The 25,547-nt window shown below is 41.5% G+C and overlaps 1 protein-coding gene across 4 annotated transcripts in view; it reads left to right on the forward strand.

Moving 5' to 3' along the window:
* ABLIM1 (actin binding LIM protein 1) overlaps window positions 1-25,547 on the forward strand; it is a 238,280-nt gene that overhangs the window by 169,786 nt on the left and 42,947 nt on the right. For all 4 annotated transcript variants that reach the window (XM_064144336.1, XM_064144337.1, XM_064144333.1 and 1 more), the window contains exons 7-9: window positions 13,781-13,868; window positions 18,823-18,881; window positions 21,334-21,396. In XM_064144336.1, coding sequence (XP_064000406.1) covers window positions 13,781-13,868; window positions 18,823-18,881; window positions 21,334-21,396 — 210 coding nt within the window. The remainder of the gene's footprint in view (window positions 1-13,780; window positions 13,869-18,822; window positions 18,882-21,333; window positions 21,397-25,547) is intronic.

The raw sequence follows: 25,547 nt of genomic DNA on the forward strand, positions 1-25,547 counted from the left end.
TGGTTTTTGATATTTTCATTTTAAATTTTAGTATCATTTAAATTGTTTGGCTGTTTTCCTGAGAAATGTCTGGATATAGTAGAATACAGGCTCATTATATGTGGGGTGACTCAAGTTAAAAGCAATGCAACAGGGAAGAAAAATAGTTGAAGAAAACGTTCCCTTTCCCTAGGCTGTCATGTGTTACTCACTGTGACCTCTTGCTGAAAGAGATTTCATAGAATCATAGAATCAACCAGGTTGGAAGAGACCTCCAAGTCCAACCTGTCCCCCAGCCCTAGCCAGTCAACTAGACTGTGGCACTAAGTTTCCAAAGGTGGCAGGCAGCACTTCAATAAATCAAGGATAAACTTCATTCTTTAGACTTTTTGCAGCCTAGTTGAGATTACAGTGAATTTTAGGATGAGTTTGCTGCAAGATCAGACTCTAGTTACTAAAAGAAAAAGATACTCCCTGCTCAATTCTCTCCTAATATGTTTTCCTGTTAGAACAACTTGTGAGCCTACCAGATACAAATTAGCATTAATTGAGTGCTTCATGTCTACTTTGTTTTGTACAGGCTATCTCTGGTTTATATTCTTGGGTTATTTTCCACTGATGTACTGTCTGACCTCATACTTTAGTTCCTTTCTCCCCTCCATTTGGCTTTAACAGCTTCTATTTCTCTGTTGTTCTTGGGACACTCCCTCAGAACTGAGTGCAGACATCAGAATGGAGACCAGCCTTGCTAAATTGCATGCCAAAGGTTGCATGATTCCTGAAAGAGCTTTCTGACACAAAACTGGAAAGACAGTTTTGTGTTAGACGAACATGAAAATTGGCCATAGTTATTTGGATCTAGTGGTGTGCTACAAGGAGGTCCAACAGTCCTGAGAGACAGAATGTGAGTTCTGCTTGGCTCTGCTGCAAGCATTAATTCTGAGTTGCTTCATCTCCCAAGCTCTCAGTTACTTTATTAGTTAGAAGTGGCTTGCACTTGACCTCAAGCAGGTTAATGTGAGTGCTGCCTGGTGCTGCGCTGTCCTGTTTTCTCAACCTTCACAGTACTACAGAGCCCCAATGTAGTGCTGGACTCTCTGGGTCAGTAGCAATTCTGGTGCTGATGCAGCATACACAACCCCAGAACTCCTGATGTTGCACTTGAACTGTCTCTGAACCACAAGCCACACCACCAAAAGCTCCCTTGTAGCAGCAAAGCCCCTGCCATACCAGGATTTTTGCTGCTTAGCCAAAACAGGTTTTGGTGAACTGATTTAACTTTAGAGATATTTCCAGTGTCACCTTACACTCAGACTTATTCTGCTGGCTTGGTCCAGACCTGTGCTCCCTTGGAGCAACCTGATGCGTGTGTAAGAGCTCCTCTCTATGCAAAGCCCATTGGCATGGGTTTTAAGGTCGCAAAAACTACTAAAATCATCCTGCTCCATCTTCTCTTTTCAAAATTGCAGAGCTTCCTCCTAGAAACCAAATGAAAGTCTATCCTTTGGGAAATTGTCCTGCCTTATCATGAAAATTGCAGAGTGATTCTAGGGCCAAAAAAATTCCCTCTTGCTGCTTATATTACCTCTGCTTTACAGAAACTTTACTGTATTTTGAGATTAAATTAGGCTATCTTAAGCTTTTTGATGATGTCATCTTTTCTTTAATGGGATTGAATAGTTCACGCTCCTTCCTGCTATTGTCTCCTTTCTTTACTTCTAATCACCTGTCTGTTGTGACTTTGTCATCTCTGAAGCCTCTGAGTAATAAATTGACTGAGTCCTTCAGGTTCCCAGCTGAAGACTTGTTTTGATGATTCCCCACTGATCACTGTTCTGTAAGTCCATATGTACAGGCTCATCAGTGCTGCAATGGTGATGCTGAAGTATCTCTAGTCAAAAGCAAAACTTTTCTCATGCTTTTCTTTTCTATTTTCTGTATACTTAAAGCACTGGCTCTTCTAATCATTTCAGGCATTCTGAGAGCATTTCCTGAGAGATTAATAAGGGCCTCAGACTGCCTCAGTTCCTGCAGCCCTCAACATGGCTCTCAATCTCCCAGGGCCCTGCTTTCTTGATTCACAGGCACATTATGTTAGCCTGTGTCTTAATACACAACAGTTTGGTATAGATAACTTAAGGATTCTCTTTAAGTCATCAGCCGGGAAAGGTTCTGTATTCTCATCTTGGCCAGTAGCGGACGTACCTCATGCTGTGGATAGAAGGAAGTAATCTCTGAGGTGTCTGGCTCAGCAAAGCCTCCCCTGCTAACGCAACCATCTGCCAGAGAACTGTCTAGCTACAGCTTTCCTAAGACTCTTCAGCAAAAAATATTCATCTCTCCTAATTTGTAAATGTTGGCTCATGGCAAACACTGTCCAAAAAAACTCTAGCTCACTGAACAGTGTCACACAGGAAAACTGCATCTTTCAGCATTGTCAAATACAGACCAGAGAGGTACACTGCCAGAATGTTCCTGCATTTTCTATGTCATCTTTCATAGTTTTTCATCTACAGCTCACAAGGGAACTTTGCCTGATCCGTGATCTTTCTTTTAGTTTTGTTTTTGGTTTGTTTTGTTTATTTTATTTCCTCCATCATATTTTAATAAAGACTACTATTGTATTTAAACATATCATCCATAGCTATTTCTTGGATAACTTTAGCTTTCTTATCTTTGTTATTTTTCTTTCTAATTTACTGACTTAGAATGGGACATTCAATAGAATGTTTAAAAAAAATCCTGGGTCTGTCCTTCTAGGGTTACTTAAAGTTATAGGGATATGCACTTATATATAAATGCATATACAACACTCATCAACAAACCAAGCCAAGGGCTTTACTTTGCTTTCAGCAGGCTAAATGCTGGGGATGGAATGACTTTCTCACCTTGCTGCAGAGAAACTCAACTGTTCAGCTCAGCTGACCTCTTGTTAGTCATTAGAGGAGTTTTAGTGGCTGCTTGAGACAAAGCTGTAGTTATGGTAGAATAGGGCTGCTTGAAAAGCCCCTTGACACTATGATGAATTTACTGTAAAGCAGCTTTGCTGGTTGATTCTGATTCCAAACTAATCCAGCAATGTGAATGTGGCTATAATCAGGTCCTTTAGGTGAAGTATGTTTTTCATGTCAGAAATCAATGCATACCAGATAAAAGAAGTTAGGTCTCTAATGCTTTGTGACACCTAAAGGTTACAGAACATGCTAAAAGCCCACACCTGTACTTAGGAGCTGAACCTATTCCAGCATTGTTAATGAATATAGAAGGGATTTGTATCAGGCCCTGCCAAATATGTGCTGTTGAGATGTTAAAAATCAAAAACAAAGTGAAAAAAATGTGCAATAAACATGATTAAAAAGAAAATTAAATGGCTCTTTCCCTCGTGTGCTACAGACTGGGGACAGAGTTGCTGCAGAGCAGATAGGCAGAAAGGCACCTGGGAGTACTGGTGAATAGTAGCTGAACGTGAGCCAGCAGTGTGGGCAGGAGAGCCAATCCTGGCCTGTGTCAGGAACAGTGTGACCAGCAGGACAAATGAAGGTTCTTCTTCCCTTGTACTCAGCACTGGTCAGGCCACACCTTGAGTACTGTGTCCAGTTCTGGGCTCCTCAATTCAAGAGAGATGTTGAGATACTGGAACGTGTCCAGAAGAGAGCGACGAAACTGGTAAGGGGCCTGGAGCACAGCTCTGTGAGGAGAGGCTGAAGGAGCTGGGGTTGTTTAGCTTGGAGAAGAGGAGGCTCAGGGGTGACCTCATTGCTGTCTACAACTACCAGGAGGTTGTAGCCAGGTGAGGTTCATCTCTTCTGCCAGGCAACCAGCAACAAAATGAGGGGACACAGTCTCAAGTTGTGCCGGGGGAAGTATAGGCTGGATGTCAGGAGGAAGTTCTTCCCAGAGAGAGTGATTTGCCATTGGAGTGGCTGCCCAGGGAGGTGGTGGAGTCACCGTCCCTGGAGGTGTTCAGACAAAGACTGGATGAGGCACTTAGTGCCATGGTCTAGGTGATTGGCTAGGTCTGGGTGCTAGGTTGGACTGGATGATATTGGAGGTCTCTTCCAACCTATGATTGGATTCTAAAATGATTCTAAAATGAGGGTGACCAAGGCAATGAAATCAGGGGTTTGTATTGTAACTAGTTTAGAACAAAACTTAATCTTCAAATCTAGCACATACATTTCCTCTGGATGGTTTCTGGTTAACTGCATGTTCAGTCACCGGGATTAGGTTTCTCTGTGCATGAATGTAACAGAGGATCCTAACAACACTGTTGGAATCCTGCAGTAGGCAATAAAGCTGTGCTTTCTATTGTTTTGCTCTGTACTGTCCACAGGATTGTAACTGGCCACTTTGGGCTAGTGTGGCTACGCTTAGTTCAGTGGAATTCCCTTCTTTGTACTGACCTCCTGCTGTTAATTGTGTAGATAATATAAGCTCTTAACTTTGAACTTGTGTGTAGCAATTGGTGGAGGCCCATGAAGACAGAGTGAATACCTCTCATCAACACCAAGGCTGATTATTAAGTGTTTCATCTGTTGGTGCAACCTGCTCAACAACGTGTGTTGCAGGCAAGTAGGCACTAAAAGCAAAGCTGACAATGCAGTCACAGCTCCTAGTATCCTCCTGAAGTAAGTCCAGTTGACATTCAGCTGCTGTCAGGACTGTTTCTTTTTGCCAGCAGAGCAGTTGCACAACTGTGTATTTAGCCTGGATCAATGCTCACCTCTTTGCTGTAAGGAAAATTCACATTCCTAGCAGCTAATAATTGTTTTGCTGTTAGCAGCAACTGTTGGATATAATAATAAGATCTGCTGATGGAATTTTCACTAGTAAGTTAAAAAGTTTATTAAACATCTGCTAAGGAATATAATAGCATGACTTTGGCAGCAACTGCTGGAATGCTGGAGGGTATTTTTGTATAAAAATCTGGAACCAGGCATGAATTAACAGTAGAAGTGTTCATGGCAGCAAGACAGCTGCAGCTTTGCCTTACCCAAAGCAGCACAGCAATCAATGGATGGCTCTGAGGATCTTCCATGTCTCTTGCATGCACATTGTCATTCAGATTTACAGTCACAGCCTCACGCTCCATTTCCCACTTTCCCCTGGTCTTGTGTCTTGCAGCACCATCAGCTTGGGAACTGCCAGTGTGAGCTCTGCTTCCTGCTGTTCTGTGCTGTCTCAGAGGCAGAGGCTGTGCTGAGAACTGTTCCTATTAAGGTCTTGTGGTAGTAGTGTTAAAAACAGCTTTAGAATGTCCTACTTTTAAAGCTACATATAAAACACAGGATTTATCAGGCTAGAACATTTTTGATGCTTAAATTGTGTTATATTGCCCTTCCTTTGGTAGTAACATTGTGGTAGGTTCTGAAGTCCGTTGGAAGCAAAGGAGCTGCACTCCTGTTTTTGCATCTGAGCACAGATACTTGCAGTGACTTGCAAAAGAGATAAGAGCCTGGGAAAAATGAGTGGACAGTTTGGGTCAGGATGTTATTAAAGTCAAATGTTGGTCTTCGTAGTGTTTGTGCTGTTCCAGCCGCTCCTGAGATCACAGAAGCCTGCAGAGAAGGAAACAATGGAATTTGATGTTATACCAAACATCAAACAGGGTGGAAGGTTCTGTGACCTCTGCAAGTAATTAAAATACAGCTTCACTGGAAAATGGTAGCCTACTGCCACAGTTCCTGTTTTACAATTCACAACATTCCTTAAGGGCTTTAAAAGATGCATCTGAGTTATTCTTTGTGCTGCTTCCTTGCCCTTAAGAGAGTTAAGAAATCAGGTCATTCTCTTCAAAGTCATGATAGAACTAAATATTTCATTAGGTTTGTCCCTCCTGTGGGCCCATTATACCTGTTCATAAAAGTCTGACCAAAAAAGAAGGGTGGGGGTGCATGTTTACTCTTAAATGTACTCTTGAAACTACACATCAGGTTTTGTGGCATTTAAATAGTATTTAAAAAAAGTAAAGCTTTCTACGTGTTAAATACCTTTAAATGTTTAAATACATATTTAGTAGGTTTAATAAAGCTTTCTGCATGTTTGTCAGGTGATTGTAAAGATATATTTGAATGGAGAGTGAGTGCAGCTGTGCAAATGTAACCCAACAAATATGCACTTAATTGTGTCCTTTGGCCAGCAGAAAATGTCTGTTGGTAATTAGTTCTTCCTTTGCCACAGCCACTGGCATGTGAGCTCTCCTAGTGGGATTCTTGTTATTGTTCTCTCTGGCTCTTGTTCACTGTTGTTCTGGAAAGAAGGACAGGACTGAAGACATGAGTAATAGGAAATCTTAAGCTCTCACGTTTACCAAAGAGGAAAACATTTATTTAATCAGACTAGACCTCTACAAGTGGTAGGAGAATAAAAGTTACTCATGCAGGAAGTGGAAACAGAGAAAATAAGTCCCTGGCTTTGGAAGTAATACTACCATGGGGTTAAAGCTGTATATGTGCTCAATGCTGGGTTTCTGGGGCACGTTAGATCAGCTTGCAAGCAGCTTTATTTGTAGTTCCCAGGTTAGAATCATTCTTGCAATCCCCTCCATCGCCCTCCCTGATACCTATGGAGCTTTTCAGCTTCAGGAGTTGCCCAAAGGCATCTTGATTAAAGTGTGGGCACACGAGTTATGAAGAGTTGGAGTGTCAGCAGTGTGAGACAGGTGTTAGAGTCACACAGGAGCTCAGCACATTGTGTTTAGCTGGTGCTGCAAACACCTCCCTGCCTCCCAGCTTGCAGTTTACTTTTCAGACTGCAGGCAGCCTCTCTAAGCCTGATGCACACAGTGTGTCACACAATGGCTGTGTTCTGAGACCTTTCCCATTCCAGGCAGTTGTACAGAGTTGTTACCCTCCCGTTACAGGAGCCTTCAAAGCTCTCTGCAAACAGTGCACAGGGACTTCTAAAATGGCATTGCAGACTGGTTTAATCAGCTGGGGAGGATTCATGTGTCCCAGCTGATTAAACCAGTCTGCAATGCCATTTTAGAAGAGGATGCTGAAAGAAGGCTCAAAATTGACATCTGTGAAGCCTGAAAAGATGATCTAGGAAGAATTTCATCTCATTATTTTTATGGGTCTTGGCATTGTTAGAATACATAATAGAACTTGTACCCTTGCATATGTTATGTGGGACATGCCCTTAGCAGAATATACGTATCCAGCTCCCCTGTGTAGCACCATCATCCATGGAATTCTGAGCCTCCAACTATCATTGATAAGCCTTAGAGGAGAGGTGATTACATGGTTTTATTCTCAGGATTGGTCATGAGGAAGACATTTCTGTAATGGTTTTCCTCAGCAGTGTTTATGCAAAATATATTATGATGGACATTAACTATTATTTAACCTTTTCTTGGTAGATTGAGAAACTGAAGCTTAGTGTTGGTAAAGACTTGATTCCAGGCTAAGGTTTTTATGTTCCCAGAATATATAGAACCTTAATACAATCTAAAATAATGTTTAAACCCAGTTTCTTTACATGAAAATATATGTAATGCAGATACAGAGTACAGTATATTTATTCAGTAGTACAAAAAATGAACAGTACACCTGTCACTGGTCAACCACCAATCAGTGAGGCTTGCAGAACCATGGAAAGCTACGCAGATTTGACATACCATCATTAAGAATGACATTTATACCTTTGACTAATGTTCCTTCATTCTGCAATTATAAGACTCTAGAAATATTTAGTAAGTTAGCATATATATTTCTGCATCTAATTTTTTCTGCCTACTGTGTTCAAGTGGAATTTGACTACAGAAGCTATTTTATGTTTATCCATGTGAGTAGAAGGTAAATAGGAAACCCAGGAAAGATTGTATGTGGCTGTAAATTGATAACTGATGTTCTTTGCTTCTACTGCAAATGCAAATGCCAGTTGATTTGGCAGAATTTATAGGCAGTGACAGTACCACATAAATATAACATATCATTTCATAAGAAATTGCTGTCCATTCAATTCCCTTTAAGAACTTGTATGTAAAGTAAAAGCAATAATTCTCAGTGTTATTTTTGTTGGGTTGAAAGTTTGTAGCTAAGCAAAAACAGAGTATGTACAGCAGTTAGTTCAGCTTACTTAAAATTAGTTTAGTGACAGGCCTTTAAGGTATGGGTCATAGTTTGCACCTGAAGGTTTGGATTGTCTCAAAGACCTCAATTAAAGCTGAAATAATTCAGAAGGAAACTGAAGTGGTATGACAGGTTAAAACCTGCTGGCTGCATAGCTCTATTTTGTAGAAGAAAGTGATTTGTTGCTTCTGGCCGGTTGCAAGATGCCACTTGAGAAGTCCTTGTGTAGCACAGCTAATGATGAAGGATTTCTGGACATTAACTGAACTGGAGAAGTAATAAGGTGAGCTAGGTGTGGTGAGAAGGCAAGTAGCTTTAACCATCTTGTGCCTTAGCTAAACAAATTCCAGAGCAAATGGGCACCGAATTAATGTTAGTTGTTGCTGCCAACAGGATTGAGATGTCAGTCTGACAGTCCATAGTCCAGTAGCATAAAGTCAAAGGAAGGTGCACATTGGCCATAACAAATGAGAGTTTAGTTGCCTAAGAGGTGGGCTAATCCAGATGCCTAAAAAGTGTGACTGTATCACAGAATCACAGGATGTCAGGGGCTGGAAGACACCTTGCAAGCTCATCTAGTCCAACCCCCCTGCAGAGCAGGATCACCTATACCAGATCACACAGGAACACATCCAGGTGGGTTTTGAATATCTCCAGAGAGGGAGACTCTACAGCCCTCCTGGGCAGCCTGTTCCAGTGTTCTGACACCCTCACAGGGAAAAATTCCTCTTCATGTTTCCATGGAACTTCCTATGCCACAACTTCCACTTGCCCCATGTCCTGTCAATGGGCATCACTGAGCAAAGCCTGGCTTTATCCTCTTGGCACTCATCCTTTACATATTTATAAACATTCATGAGGTCTCCTCTCAGTCTCCTCTTCTCCAAGCTACATTTAGAGCCCCAGCTCCCTCAGCCTGTACTTGTAAGAGAGCTGTTCCACAGACTTAATCATCTTAGTGGTTCCTAGTTTCATCCCTTGTAGATCTAAATGTTTTGTACAATACATTGTAAATGGCTTTTTTTCTAGTTGTCTCAGTTGATCAGGAGATTAACCCTGGGTTAGCTGACATGTAGATTGGTTTCTAGTGGATAGCCACTGAAAAAGGTTTCCCCTTGTGAGGCATTGAAGCATTACTAAGGCAGAGAGCTCATGAAACTGATTTGGAAGCATTCAGCAACAACTTCAGCTGCTGTTGTATGTAACTACCCAAAGCCTCTCCAGTGGAGGATGTGTTGGTGCTGCCACATAGCAAGATTGTGTTATCTGCGATGTGTTTGTTCCTCATCATGCACACTAGGTTAAAACTTGGCCCATTTTTGAACCTTGGAGAAAGATGTGATAAACTTAAATTGGTCTCTTTGACTTGGCCTGTTGTTTGAACCTTGAAGAAAAATGTGATAAACCTAAAATTGGTCTCTTTGGCTGTTTTGAAGAGACACGTGTACATAGTTTAAACTCTATTCTCATGACAGTAGCACATCAGAAGTTTTTTTTCCAGGAAAAGATTTCTGAGGTCACAGTTCTGCACATAATACTGTAATGTGCTCTGGATTTCTTTCTCCTACAAAGAGCTTACACTTTAAAAAACATGTAAACAGTTCAGAGCAATTCAAAGACGAATACTTGAATCCAGGCACCCTTTTCTAAAGGATGAGGAGAAAAAATAAATGAAATGTTTCTTGTATGACCACAGCAAAGAAAAAACTCATTAATATTAGCACTAAATGGACTGGATACAGTCCCTTTTAGGACAATGTATGGATCAAGCTAGTAGAACCAACTGTCCAAAGTTACTGTGAATTTACTGCAAAACAAGGAGGAAAAAACTCTCAAGTGTAGGGTAGAACTGCCATCGTAGCTACACAAAACACAAAGAATTGGCATCTTTTGATAATGAAATTAAGTATTGTTCCTAAACAAAAACAAACAAACAAATCCTGGGAGGGAAAAAAGGAAAGGAAAAAAACACACAACCCTCCTCCCAAAAAAACACACCCCCCCCAAAAAAAAAAAAACCCAACCACCACTCCACATTCCAAAGGCGAGGCTGAAAGAACAGAAGCTGAAAAGGTACAGATGGGAGTGTGTGATTTTCTTTGTCTGCATATTCACAATATAGATATTTCTGCTGGATTCTAACTACTCTTAAAATTCTACTTTGCCTTAGTTGAGCATCAGAATGCATGACAGGGAACTATACCTGTATAGAACCTACCTCATCTGATAATATTTATGTGCAAAGGTTTCAGTTCTCTGTGTCTGGGAATTAGACAAGCATCTCTCAGCACACAATCCCAACTCAGATGGGTTGTTTCAGAAGTTAGTTAATAATAAAACCGCAATCCCCATACTCATTCCAGTTCAGTCTGTGTATCTACTTAGCTACCCTACTGAATACCTTTTGAGAAGCCATGAATTTTATGTTCAAAAAAAATCTATGTGCCTACTGAAAATCTGATCTCTGTTAAGCAGCAGCAGCACAGTTGTGCCACAGAGATGTACTTTAGCTGGATGAGACAGACAGAGTCCAGTTTCATTGTTTCAAATTTAATTTCCAATTATTGTCTTCCTGTTTGGAGAAGATCCTTTCTGGCAGTGGTTCAGCCTTCTTAGGAATTTTTTATATCTCATTAACTGGTGGTAGTTCCCAGGAGATTGGATTTGCCATCATCTAATAAGGATGAAATCACTTGTGACAAGCAGCTCTGTGGGCCTCATTCTACTGAAGAACTTTAGGAAATGCTCAAGAGTTGGGATTTTTTTTACTTGCTGAACACAGACAAAATTGTTGTTCTCTATATGTACAATATGGTTTGTGGGAGGCAGAGAATACAGGAAAGGATGTTTGGATCTGCTGAGTGCTGAGCTGTCTGAATTGGACATCTCTGTACCTTTGAAGCCTGGTCAATATTCACAGCCCTAAACTGCATACACATACATATATATATATATGGATAGATAGATAGAGAGAATATATATATGGATAGATAGAGAGAGAGAATACATATGCACACACAAGAAGTAGCTGGTTATGTCTGCATTCAAGATCAGAGCAGCCGTGGTTTGGTACCAGCATTACATTTCATATACATTCAGAGTCTCTTCGTTTTCTTTTTCTTAAATTGCAGTCTTGAGTGGAACTGATGGTCCACCTGTGGTTAAATAATTGCTAGAAGAGAGTCAGGGATTAAAAAGGCAGCCAGTGATGAAAATAATAGAAAGAGAATGAGCATTAATTATGCTTTTCCTCTTCAATACTGGTTTTGTTGCTTGCTGCAAGCCAAACATCCCTTCTGTGTTTTCTCCCTCATTAGCTTTTCTTCCTTGAACACCCGTATCTTGTAGTGACCTTTCATTCTCCCTTTTACCAGAGCCCCATTTTTGCCTGATAGGTCTAAATCTGTTGTGCAGAAAGTACTGAATCAAATTAGTCTCCTTGTCTGGTGGCTACTGCCCTCTAAGGAGCAGGAATCAATGGCAAAGGCAGTATCTGAGAGAAGCGCAGGGTTTTGCAGCTGCAGTGAGTGTACAGCTGAGCTAAAAGCACAAAATACTCTTCTCTGGCCTTGCATCACTGAAATTCTTGCCTGGGAATTGTCCTTAGTGATATGAAAGATAAATAGTCATGCCCACAAACACCACTGTCTCTGTGATTAGCTATCATTCCTGACTTCCCCTAAAATCAAACCCAAATACTACACTAGGCAGGCACAAATGAGAACAATAAGATTAAATGGTGCATCTTCACCCGTTGAAAGGGTAGGTGATAGAGCTGGTTGGCTGGTAGTTGTCAGGTATTTTAATGCTTCATTATCTTGTATAAATACTTTTAAATACTAAACCTGTATAATCAGTGTTAAATGGGAACAAAAATCATGTTGTTATTCATCGGAATAGACATAAGGAAAGGTAGAATTCAGTAATGCTGCAGTCTCCAGTATAATGAAGCAGGAAATGGATTTGATGATGTTATACAAGTCAGCTATAGAGTAAACAGGTATTTTGTGTATATGACATCTCAGTGGATGTTAACAGGGAATGTTTTGAGAAAAAAAAAATAGAAGGATTTGAGGTTAACTTTTTTGAAAACCCAGAAACAGTAGAAAAAAACTTTTGGAATTCAATGCTTCTTACTGTTGTGGATTGTTTCTTAGGATTAATTACTTTATGATTAAAAAAGCCTGATGTGGACATTGCATGCTTAAGTTTCTGATGTAAGAAAGTTAATGCATTGGTGGCTTTGGGTTCCTAAAGAGAAGAAATCACATTAATATCTCTGCCTTGATATTTCCTGGGCTTAGAGCCCTGAAATCTAATCAGCTTTGTTTATTATGGATATCAATGTATTATAGAGAATGAATGGCTCGGTGGATTTGGATTTGGGTAACAGGATCTAGAGTATTTAATATCTTTACATCAATAGCTCAAATTCAGCTCAGGCTGTCTGTGCTAGTGTACCTTCTCAAGTCACATATCTGTGAATTAAGTTAATGGTCCCAAAAGTGGCTCTAGAAATCTCTATTAATGCCCCTATCAGCAGTGTCAGGAAGAAGGCCACAGAATGAAATGGAAGGTTGAGAACTGTCATTCATTGTCTAAGCTCCCAGTAGATTTAGTAAGGTGATTCTGCCACTTTGCTCTGCTCTTGTGAGACCTCACCTGGAGTAGTCTGTCCAGGTCCAGAGCCCTCAGGAAGGACATGGACCTGATGGAGCAGGTCCAGTGGAGGGCCATGAAAATGATCAGGGGGTTGGAGTACCACTGCTACAAGGACAGGCTGAGGGAGCTGGAGTTGTTCAGCATGGAGAAAAGCTTAATAAAGCCTCTCAGTACCTTGGAGAGACTGTTTGCAAAGGCCTGTGGTGATAGGACAAGGGGCAATGGATTCAAACTAGAGAAGAGCAGATTTAGATTGGATATTAGGAAGAAGTTCCTTCCTATGAGCATAGTGGAACACAGGAACAGGTTGCCCAGTGTGGTAGTTGAGGCCTCATCCCTGGAGATGTTCAAGGTGAGAGGGCAGGATGTCTGTGCTTACTGCAAAGGGTGTTGGACTGGATTGGATGTTAGGAACAGGTTCTTTACTGTGAAAGTGGTGGAGCAGTGGAACAGGTTGGCTGAGGAGGTAGTTGAGGTCCCATCCCTGGAGATATTCAAGGTGCGCTTTGACAGGGCTCTGGGCAACCTGATCTACTTGATGGTGCCCCTGCTGACTGCAGAGGGAATGGCATTAGATGACCTTTGGAGGTGCCTTCCAATCCAGGCCATTCTATGATTCTATAACAATGGAGCAATTGGCAAAGTTCCTGTTATTTGGCAAAGTGAGGATGCAGCAGGTACACAATGATCTGACTGCAGTGTGACATCAGTTGTCTGGACTGTTAGATGGAGATTTTAAAAGGTGTTAGATTTTGGAGGAAATCTTTAAGCCACTTGGATGGGAAAGTGTGAAGAGGAAATGCTGTTCTGTATTGTCTTGTTTCTTACAGCCTTTTGCCCTAAGAAGTTGCCATCCTCTGTTGAGGACAGGATACTGAACTAGGTAGACTTCTGGACTGAAGCAGCATGGCAGATCTTACATTCTTATCACTACTGTCACATCACAAGGGCAGTCTTATGTAATAACTGGTGACTTAGAAGAAAAATGGCAATGTTCTGTCAGCAAATAATGAGTGCTCACAAAGCAATGCATTGGTCCCTCATGTCCCTTTTGTATTTTTATTCAGGCAGGTGACAAGCATTATCATCCAAGCTGTGCACGATGCAGCAGGTGCAACCAAATGTTCACAGAAGGAGAAGAAATGTATCTGCAAGGTAAGGATGTCTCCATTCCAAAACATAAAAGTCAGACTTTGTAGTTCTTGTGTCACAGACCTCAGGAATTTATAAACCATCCCCATGAAATCACAGAATCACTGAGTGATAGGGGTCAGAAGGTACCTCTGGGATCATCTAGTCCATGTGCCCCGCTAAAGCGGGGTCATCCAGAGCAGATTGCACAGAACAGTGTCCAGACAGGCTTTCACTATTTCCAGAGGAGGAAACTCCACAGCCTCTCTGAGCAGTCTGTTTCAGTGCTCCATCACCCTTAAAGGTGACGAGGAGGGTAAGAAGGTCTGTAGGCATCTTGTCTTTTGGGTGTTCACGGTGTTCTCACACTTCCTCACTTGAAAGCCCCTCATTCTAGTATGTGTCCGTAAGAGTGGCAATGCAGTGAGAGGCAGACTGTTTTCAGAAGCTGTAGCAAAAGTTAAATTTGTTAGGCTGCCTCTGGCAAACAGCTCAGCAAACAGACTGGAGTATGAAATACCAGGCAAAGCAAGAGGATTTCCCCTGATTGCTGCTGATCAGTTCCTGTGCTTTCCTGCACCACACTCCAAACTGTAAAAGGAGAAATTTCCAGAGGCTTGTTTTGAGTCAGCTTGTTTCCAGTGAGCTTATTTTGAGTCAGGTAGATCTCATTCCCCATGCACATTGATAGAGTGTCTCCTCCAGCTGTTAAATCATGTTTGCTTACCTTGCCCATTGCCCTTTTATCTGGTCATGTTCTCATTTTTTTCCACTATACTTTTATGTCTTTCTACAGTAACAATCTCATGCTTCAAAGTATTGCCAAGCACTTTTCTTTTCATGACCTTTTCACATAAAAAGTTGATTGGAAAATATCCTTGATCTGAATTCCACCTACCCTCCCAGAAGGCAGCACATGGACTATTAAGCTATAGTTATTTTTATTAGTTGCTGTATTATTAATGTTGGTGGAAAGATGCATAAATACACATTTAGGCAAGCCAGAAATCAAAGTGAAAAAGGTAGGTGTATTTTGTGCTTACGTTAGAAAACTTGCTTGATGTACTGGAAAGGACTCTAAAAGACTAGCAAAGAAATTTTGAAAATGTGGTGGCAAACATCTTTTGAAATGCTGAGGAGGGATTCCTTCTGGAGGAGTTCCAAAATGAAGATAATATTGTTAAGGAATTCCTTTGAAGCTAACTTGTGCTGTTCTGTAGTTTGTTCTCCCTTGAAGTCCATCTCTCTCATCTCTCACTGACTTTATTCCTTAGTTATCTTATTCCAGCTGGGCACATAACTCGATAGTGAAGCAGTGCAGCAGCTCTACATTGCAGGAGCCAGGAGAGGCTGAAAGAGGGGGGGGTAGGAAGTACTGATTTCTGATGGCAAATAGGAAGCAGTCACCTTGTCTGATATCTGGTAGTCGTTTTGGTTTCCTCACATCAGAGTGTCTACCATAACGTACAGACAGAGTTCAAGATGACTACAGGTTCATCTCTTGTCAGCAAGTTTGCAGCTGATGCTATTTGCATCAGTCTAGCAGATAGTGGGAGTTCACTGATTGGATAGGCAGTAGTGTTAAGTTTCTGCAGATCCAAGTAAGACAGAAGACACTGCTACTTAGGCTACATTTTGTCTCAGCCAGATTCAGGTGATATAAAAGTGGAGGGGAGAGAGAGATACCTGACTCCTTGATCTGCTACCACTTTCTTCTAGGCTGTGTCTCCCTTTCTGTGTTTGTGAATTAACATTCTTCATACTCACTCTGTCCCAGAGGAGGAGCAGGCCAGGTTGCATTGCTTTATTGCTCACAAGCTGTTTTCTGACTAAATAATGTTATTCTTGAGTGTGCTCCAGACTGTGCTGACAAAGCTTTCCTTGCTGAATTGAGCATGCTTGTAAGTGTAAAGGACCTAAAAGCCTTTCCTGTGCAAAGCTCTCAGCTGAAATGTACATCCTGATTTGATTCAAATTGTTTATCCTAGGGTAGACAGTAACAGCATTCCAATCATTTCTCTGAAATAAAAATGCAACAGCACAACACTAAAGGTAGAATCTGAATCACATTACTGATAAAATATATTAAAATAGGTAGCTTCTATCTCAGTCCTAGTTCACATGAAAGCACTGTGTTGGTATTAAAGAGGAGTTTGGCAGGTTTGTGGTGGCTACTTGCAATAGAAGTGTGTGGGAAACCTGGAAAAGGAGAACAAGAGGGAAAAACAGCTGTCTGTTTTGAGGCTTTATGTTAAGGATGGGTCAGATAATCCTAGCAGAAGCACTTTGGCTTTACCTTGCTCCAAAAGAGGGAAATGAAGCAGCATCAGACACTCTCTTTCCCATTGTCCTCCTAGTGACATATTATTACATGGCTTGCCTCAGAAGACCATTAGTGAGCTAAGATGTTGCTTAGCATTTAGAGGGATGCTTCACTTCATTCTCACAGAGGCTTTCAGCCTTACTCAATGTGTAATTAACAGCCCAACTTACTGGTACTTAGCGAGATGGACATTGAAACAATCATAGGTGCAAGATACAAAGCTGAAGAAGTGAACATGTTGAGTGATGTCTGCCAAGTAAGCAACCAAGCATATGTTAAGCTTGGGAATAACGTTTCCTGTAGGAAAAAGAGGAACATTACAGCTTGAGAATTTGTCTTGTTTCAAGTACTTAAAAATAGAATAGGAGTGTCTGGATCAATAAAAACTACAAGTTGTAGCAGCTCACAGTTCAAGATAATGACAAACATTTACATTTAGCAACCATTTCATTTCACCATGAAAATGACATCTGGACTCGCTTGCATTTCTTGATCATTTTCAGAGCTGCAGAGTTCTCCCAGGGTATCCCTAAAATTGTGCCAGCTTGTGGGAAATACTGACTGAAAGAGCAGTGATAGCTTTTCCTTTGGTGGTGGGGATAGTTTAATAAAAAAGAAACCGAGGTACCAAAGAATAGAGAACATTTTTTCTGAGGCACACAGGGAGCTTACAGCTGAATTTAAGAGTTGAACCTCAGCCTCCTGAATCTTTTAGGTCATTTGCCTTGTAACAAGAACTCCCTTCCTCCTGAGTGCCTGGATCTGTCTGATCTCCTAAGCAAATGCTCTGGGCATGCTTCTCTCCTGATCTCACAGGCTCTGTGGGGCCCTGGCTCGGAGGTGCTCTTTGTTTACAGAGAAAGCTGTTGGTACACTTCTCTCTGTTGTCTGATCATTTCCCCCTGCCAAATGCACAGTTTCTTCTTCCTCAGCTTAGACTCAAAGCCAAAGATCTCAGACCCTTGATCCAGAGTCACAGCATTCTCTCCAGTCTCCTGACGATGACTGTACTGTGTGCTGCTGGGAAGTCAAATCAATCCTGCTGGTTTTTACTTCTGTACCGAGCCATGTAAGGGCTCATCACAACGAAATTTCCAGGGCCCCTGACCCAGACCTCTCTGGGGTTCTGAGGGTGGGGTTTCCTTTGACTGCGCTTGAGCTAATAGCCAGCAGGAGACCTGGACTTGCTTACTTCGTGGGCAGAGTGGAGAGGTGATGTTCCTCCCCTGCAGAGAGACAAGGCTCTGTGTTTGCTTTGCCGTGACTGCCATAAAGTCTGACTCTGACTGCAGCGTTAAAAACTGTCTTTAGCTTCTGCTCCGTTCTGACTTGACTAGTACCTGCTAGCAGCTTCCCGGCAGCGAGCACTACCTGTTCCAAATGAGAGCTGAGTTTAGTCTGGGGAAGAGAAGACTTGAGAGGAGATCTGATCAGCATGTGCAAGTATCTGAGGGGTGGGTGTCAAGTGCCTGGGGCCAATCTCTTTTCCCTGGTCCCTGGTCAGCAGCAATAAGACGAGGACCAACAGCTACAAGTTGGAACATGAAAGGTTTCATCTCAACATGAGGAGAAACTTCTTTACAGAGAGGGTGACCGAGCCCTGGAGCAGGCTGCCCAGGGTGGTTGTGGAGTCTCCTTCTCTGGAGACTTTCCAAACCTGCCTGGATGTGTTCCTGTGTGGACTACCGTAGGGGATCCTGCCTCAGCAAGGAGGTTGGACTGAACGACCTCTGGAGGTCCCTTCCAACCTCTAAGGTTCTGTGATTCTGTGAAATGGGGTGGAAGTGCTCCTTACACCTGACCACTGCTCAGCCCTTGGGGCCAGCTGGATATTTGCATTTGTACAGCATAAGAGAGCATTCCATGTTTTGGGATACAAAGAGTAGAGGCTTTTCCTTTTTTAGTAGCATATGTAATGGAACATGCCATGTGGAAAGGCTAACGCAGCACACACCACTGACCCTGTGGAGCAAGGAGCAGAGATGATGTGTGTGCCATGGTACACTCTTGCTGCAGGGAGAGGCTCTTCCACATGCTGCATTCTGCCACTTGAGTCACACTGGATTCTCTAGCTTAGTACAGTGAGGGAAATACAGCCCTGATTTTGTTTCCCTGTCAATTTTCCTGTTGCATTTTGCATAACTGCAGGGTAGAGAGTAATACTTCACAGCAACTAAATATGAGACCTGTTGCTCAAGGAAGTCATAAGACTTTCCCAATATTAATGGATTTAAAACTTCCTTTTTATGTGTGTTGCAATACATTAGGGGAGAGCAGATCAGGTAACTATGGCCCAGATCTTTTGCTCTTACCCTCCGTCCAGCCCAGAGGAACACTTGCTTTCAGTTCCTCCAGCTGGTGCTTACTGATTCCTTTGCTGCTTGAGGCTGTTTGAGTTTTAATTAAGAATATGTGTAAAGTGTTTTGACAGCCTCAGGAAGAGGCTGCTGTAGATGGGCCAAGTATTTGAATTAACTTTTTTTCTTGTTGCATTTGCTTTCTCATGAGCTAGAATTTAATTACTGGCATAATTCATACAGATTCACCATCTGATGCAGTTGAAGGATTCTCTTTAATAACTGACTCGTCATGACCAGAAGTCATCTGCTTTGCTCTGGGTAAACATGGTTTGGTTTTTTTTTTCCCCTCCTTCAGGTTCCACTGTCTGGCACCCCGACTGTAAGCAATCTACTAAGACAGAAGATAAGCTACGGGTAAGCTGAATTGGTGGCAGTGACACACCAGACAGTTTTTTTGCAACACAGTAACTGAATGTTGTTTTTAAGAGAGTGACTTTCTCCATGTTTTTTTTGCATAGCTGTCATGGCAGAATAAACAGTGGAAGCACTTCAGAGGTATTGCTCTGATTTTTAGGTTCACCACCTTCACATACCTGTCTCAGTGCATTGCCTTGAAGATAGTGTCATTTACTGACATACAGACATGGCAAAGTCTCTAAGACACTTCATTTCATATCTCAATTATTGTGAGAGAGAATCTGAAAGAGAAAATGTGAACAGGGCAAATGCTATGATCTATTGCAGTATTTTTGCACATATGTATAATTGCTTTATAGCTATCCCCTCTTCTGTGTGGTTATTTACAGCATTTAGAAAATATGAACTCTTCTTCCTTTATCACTCAAATAAACCTCAGCCTAAAATGACCCTAATTTAAATGCCAAGAAGAGTTGCAGTTAGCCTTGGAGTCACCTCAACATATCCAGACAAACTTTCTGGATCAAATCCTTGATGGTAATAAAGCTGCACTCATAAATGCTGGAGCCTGGCTTTTTGCATGCACCAGGCAATTCTAAGCCCACATTCACTAATTCATCTTCTGAACAATTTACTCATTTTGATGACTCACTTGGTCCTTTGAACTTTGCTGGTTTTTTTTCTGGATATGAATATTAGACTGTGTATGAACAAAATGTCTTTCAGACAAGGAAACTTAAGAGGTGCTGGCACGGAGATACCTCGGATGTCCTGTGGCTCCTTCACAGGAAGCCACATCTTTTAGAATTTATTCAGGTGCAGCGACCTGTGAAACATTCCCCAGAGAGAATTTATTATCATCTTAGGGAATATGTAGATAAATTCATGTTGAACAGAGCTGATGTTAGTGTGGGCTGTACTGATAAGGCAGACCCTGGCCCTAGATAGGCATGTGATCTAGCATGGTCAAACATCGCTGTAGATACCATCCAGTGTTTACACATTGTTCTGTCATGACTTTCCACAAGAGAGTGGAAAATTGTGCTGGACTGAATTCTTTTCTTCATTCAACAATCAGAATGTAAGGCAGTGTTTTGGCCCTGCTGGAGTGTCAGAATGCTTGTGTTTTGTAGTGACTGACTGGGGTACAATACCTCCCTTTCGCTCAGACCCCAGAATCCTGCCAAAACTCTCCTGACTAGGTTACAGCCCTTAACAACCTGCTCCAGCTGACCCTTTAAATCAGTTGGCTTATTTCCATTCCTTGTGGAAATGGCCAATGTCCTCTTGAAACATTTTCCTTTTTCTGTCATACATTCAAACATGTCAGCTGCCTTCTCCCTCAGCTAATTTTAATTGGAGTGAAGTAAATGAATTCAAGCACCTACAAGATTTTGCCTAAGTGAGTTCTTGAAGGAAAATGAAGTGAACCAAAAAGAATGCATGTTAAGGGAACACCTGAGAAATGTCATGGCACAGCTATCCAAGGTCCCCTCATTCATAGATGAAAGCTTTCTTGCAGAGATTTAATGTCTTTCAAAGGCATTGACAGATGCACTGGGCTAAAGCTAGCTGGACAGATAGAGAATTTTTAGCTTCAGCCATACGTGGTGAACAGTTTCTGTCTACTCCAGTGCAAAGTCAGGCACCTTATTTTAAAATCAGTTTGAGTTCACTTTGATTCTGCTGACTCAAGTGAAGGTAGTAGCAAACAGGTAGGTACAGACACAAATGGAACTGGAGGCACTGTGTGCTATTTGAGTATGTCACCACCAAATGGTGAACTATGCTTAGACTTTCAGTTTCTTGTAGCATATATTTAGCTCAGATATGACAGTTTGAATCTGTGAGTTGACAAACATGTGCCAAATGACAAACTGGTGTGAGTTGACAGATAGATGATATAGCCACTTCCAGGCTCAGGCCTAGATTTTCTGGTGATTCTGCAAAAAGCCAGTGATATGGCCGATGCGCTCTGGTGGGGTTCCTTTCCCTGCAGAGCAACACAAAACCAAAAGCCCTTTTGTCATTGAAGTAACTTTGGAAGTTTTCCGCAAGCTCTGTTCTCTCTCAGTAACTGAATTGTGATATAAACTGATCAGCACTCAAGCTGGTCAAGATCTGAGAGGCGGTTCATACAACAATGGTTGCTTTAGATCTTCCTTCCACTGGATGCCTGTGGAGGATTACAAAGCCCAAACAAGTACAAAAATAAAGCAACCATATGTATGTTACAAAAATACACATCGCTTGAGGGTCTTTTTCACAACTGTCTGGCTGTTCATGATTCTGCAGGGATCATTAAGCAACATAGACATTGTATGGGGCAGATGATTATCTAGCAAGTAGATATTAGTAACTTGATTTAAAAAAAGAAAAAGAGTTTAACCACTGAGCTGGGGAAACTGCTTTCCTTTCACTCATTTTTCCCTTTTGTGTTTCATGACAGCATTCCTCATCTGAGTTCTTTTATCCAAAGAGTCTGGTTCTGCGCAGACCACGCTCTGCAGAGGTTTGCTGTTGTGTTTTCATAGTGTTGAGAATGGTCTTCTTTACTGAGAAGATTCTCCATTATTGTCATTCGCTGCGCTTGCTGCTACTGCTGCCTCACTCTCACTTGCCACCATGGGCACTGACGCTGTATTTTGCATCATGTAATGCAGTGTTGTTTGTTAATTCTCACCTTCTTTTTTTTTTTTGTTTAATTATTATTTTATTTAATGAAATGCTTAAAATTAATTTTTATTAAAATTCAAATGAGCTTGGGGAGGGGGGGGGCTGTAGTATTGTTCTTCCAGTGCTACAGAAAGTTTTTTCTTCCGAAACAAAAAGTATGAAGGAAATGAACATGGTGAAAAGCATCTGACTTCAAAGTGACGGTTAAAAAGCAATAGTTTTGCACAAGCAATGCCTCCTGCTTTTTAGGAAAAAAAAAAGAAAAGAAGATGCCATTAGTTCAATCAGTTCCTTTTTAATATGTGTTGACACATGAATACTTTTGGTTGATAATATATTTACAAAATTCCTGGTCTGGACATGTTCCATGTACTGCCAGAGAGCATTTTCCTAACCTTCATCTGGGGCACGTGCACATCTGAGTTGGAAGGTCCCTTTCTACTTTCAGACTTCCTCAAGTTTGCTTTACATCTAACCCACCACCTAATTCCATTTTTTTTCTCCTTCAGGGCAGTGCTTATTTATCAGTCATGTCTGCTGTTGGGGTACATGTGGCTGTGCTGCATGCAGGCACCTGAGGTAGCTTTCACCTGATAACAAGAATGTGCTGGTATGGACTCAGCACTGGCTAGCAGTGGGCAGACAGGCTGACAGAGTCCGTGCCACTGGATTTCCATTGTGTCTGCTCATGCTGCCTTCACATCTCTAATTGCAAAGTAGTCCTAGTCATGTTGTCAGCCAGGGCAGGATATTTGTGTTAGATGCAAGTTGGAGGAGAATGTTAGATGGTTCAATCCAGTGCTGTGATACAGGGGGTAGTGCAAGCCCTGTGCCTTTTGTCCTGCACGCTACTTCCATCAGTTAACTCAGGATGTTGTAAAGCGTTAACCACTCTTGAATGCCACTACAGAAATATGCATCAACAAAATACAGCTATAAAGATGTGTTGTCAGTGGTCCTGAGGAGGACAATGTCTCTGCAGTCCTAGGGTTGATGGAATCAAATGCTGGAGTCTGAGAACAGCAAACTGTGGAGCTTTCACTCACTTTTTTAGCCAGTGTAGTGGCTTTTTGTGTTCAGCTTAGCATGCATGAGTCTCTGGTGCTGAAATCCAGGAGCCTTAGGATTCTGAAAGCAAATACTATCCACTCTATTGGAAAAATATGTAAGGCAAAGTAGGAGCAGCCTGTATCAAAATAAGATATGGATGTTTCTTGCTTTGTAGAATGTGAAGGAGACAAATAGCTTAGGGTCAGATGAACATCCTCTTGTGTAGATTTGGTCAATGTTAAATTCTATTTAGATTTACCTGCCGATTATGCAGAGTATAGTTCAAGGCAGATTTTGGCTTCAAGTGCTCTTCTGCAGTGTAGACACAAAGATCCTATCACTAGTATTGTATCAGAATTTTTGCTTTAAATGTGGGCCAAAGGCTTGCTTCAACATGAAAATTGTAGGGTGAAATCCTGTGACTTCTCTGAGAAGTTTGGTGTTGAATTCACTGCATTCCGGACTTCCCACTTTATTTTCTTCTGCTTTACTCTCAGCGAAGGCTATGATTGCATGAGTATTCTTGGAGAAGTTTAGTAGCAACATGCCTTCAATGATCATGTGCTGAAAATTCATTCTCTGCCCTGGCCTTTGTTTCTACAAAAGGAGAATGTAATTGTAACCTATTAATGTGTGGGTGTGTGAGTTTGACCTAAACTTGTTCACTAGTTTTGTCTTGATGCGTATACAGCATAGACTTTTCTTTTTAAGGCAGAGAAATAAAGAATGTATGCATTTGAAAGAAACACTCTTGTAAAAGGGGTACAGTTAAACTAGTAGACAGGCACAGTGAATTCTGTAACACTGAGGTGCTTTACTAATCTTGTACACAGCCATTGGCAAATGCTGAAGTCTATGGGAAGCCTGTGTTTAGTGAACCCTGGTTCCAAGTCCTAAACAACTGCAAAACCTTACAGTTGCTGAAGCAGGTAGTCAGAGTAGCAAGCATTGCACTCCTTGCTGTTTCAAAATTGTGTCTGCCTTGTAGAATAAATTACATCCTAATCATCTCTTGGTTTGTTTATAAACATGCTTCACTTAAAGTAGCTTCTGAGTTTTAGAGAGTTTGCTTAAGCTGTACTGTTAAATGTTGTTAAGTGAAAACGTATTCATTCTTCTGCAGCTATTATCACCGCCTTGCATAATGAACTCTATCAAAAAATTAAGGCAGGTACTGTCAATTATGCCATGCCTTTGTTAAACAGTAGTGCATCCATTTGGACAGATGTTCTGGGGATCACTTGTGATCTGGTTGCCTGCACCTGTAAGTTTTTGTAGAGCATGGTTCTGAACATCTGTACCTGAGAAAGCCAGAGCCACTACATTGTAGTGATGTGAGTGGCTCAAGCGTAGTGTTTTGTTTTTTTTCAAAGGAAGATATTTGGGTGATACACCATGCATGATGACATGACAAACAGAGGTAAATGCAGATCAATATCTTAAGCTTTGCAATCTAATATAAAAACAGCAACTTAATCAGTTTGGGGCATATGCATGGGTGATATACCTGAGCACTGAAATTCACAGTGAACCTAATAGGATGAGCATGACAGTTGGTGTTGCCTCTGCCAGTCAGCAAATGAAGCTGGTAAAGAACTTCTGTGTTGAAGACATGCATGGAGTGAAGAACAATAGCATAAAAATAAGAAGTCTATGATAAAGTGGGAAATACTGAGAAGCCTTGCAGATACGTTAGATGCTTTGTGATGTGGATCTTTCCTTTGGCTCCTTTAATGACATGCATGAATTTATGTGGGTTTTTTTTTTTCATAGACTTCCTATATTTGATGCAGACATGCCATATTGATATATTTACTACTGTTACATCTGTTTCAGTGGAAAAGGGGGAAAAATTATTTCTTTACTGTCAGAAAATGAGAAAATCCAAGTATCACAAGGGGAAAAGATCAGTTGCAGTTCATTGTAGAAATTTGCTTTAAATTTCTTTGCACCAAGGTGGCATTGTGAAAAGCTGTATTTAAATCCTTCAAACCTTAGAACAATCCTAGAAGGAGTCTTCCAAATCTGTTTGTAGAAGGCAGCTTAACTTGTTTTATTGCTTGAAGTGTAGAACAAGTGTCACAGGGCTATCATGATAGGAGATACTCTAAATTAATGCCTTCATTTTAAAGTGTGTTTTCTCTAATTTCTTTACCTGTCTTCTTCCAGTATTGTGTGCAAGAGATGCTCACATGATATCTCCACTGAAGGTTAAAGGTTAAATCAAAAATAGCTGCTTTTCCTGTTTCACCTGTGCTCTGGTCAGCTCTCCTCTAGGCTGGACTTTACTACACTCCATTGCAGTTACATCAACCGAAATGTGTCTCTTGCTCCTGTTTAAGATACAAAGTGGTACACAGGGTTGGGGATTCTCAGCTGCTAAGGGATTCTCAACAGCCATGCTCTGACACAGATTTCCAGTCAGGAGCTATTCTAGATCTGTTAGGAGAGGGGCCAGTCACAGCAGCTAAATGTATGCCAGAGAAACAGCTTATAGCAAGGAATATTTGGAGTGTATTTGTTAAGGGAAGCAGCACAAACGTTTCTAAGTGCAATTCAATTGTCTTCAGGGGAAAGTGCAAAGCTGTGAAGTATTCCAGAACATATGGGAGCAGCAGAGTAGGAAATAGTTAGCCATCTGTGCTGAAAGCAGCCTGTGTAATTCAAAACAAGAAATAAAGCGAGGCAGGAAGGGTGAGAGTAGATGTAGAAGCCCTTGTTTTCTTGCATTGTCCCCAAGAGTATGTTGTAAACTTAAGCAAGGTGCAGGACTGGGAACAGAGAGAGTTGCAGAGTTCTAGGTATGCTTGGATTCCCAGGAGAGGAATGGTGTGTGCTCAGGCAGGGTGGCATCCTGCCCTGGTGATGTGGAGCTTTGCAGTAGGTGGAAGGAAGATTGATACATGCAGGAGGAATGACAGAAAGTAGAAACCTAAC

The sequence above is a fragment of the Pogoniulus pusillus genome, chromosome 6 (assembly GCF_015220805.1).
Source record: "Pogoniulus pusillus isolate bPogPus1 chromosome 6, bPogPus1.pri, whole genome shotgun sequence".
Classification (NCBI taxonomy): Eukaryota; Metazoa; Chordata; class Aves; order Piciformes; family Lybiidae; genus Pogoniulus; species Pogoniulus pusillus.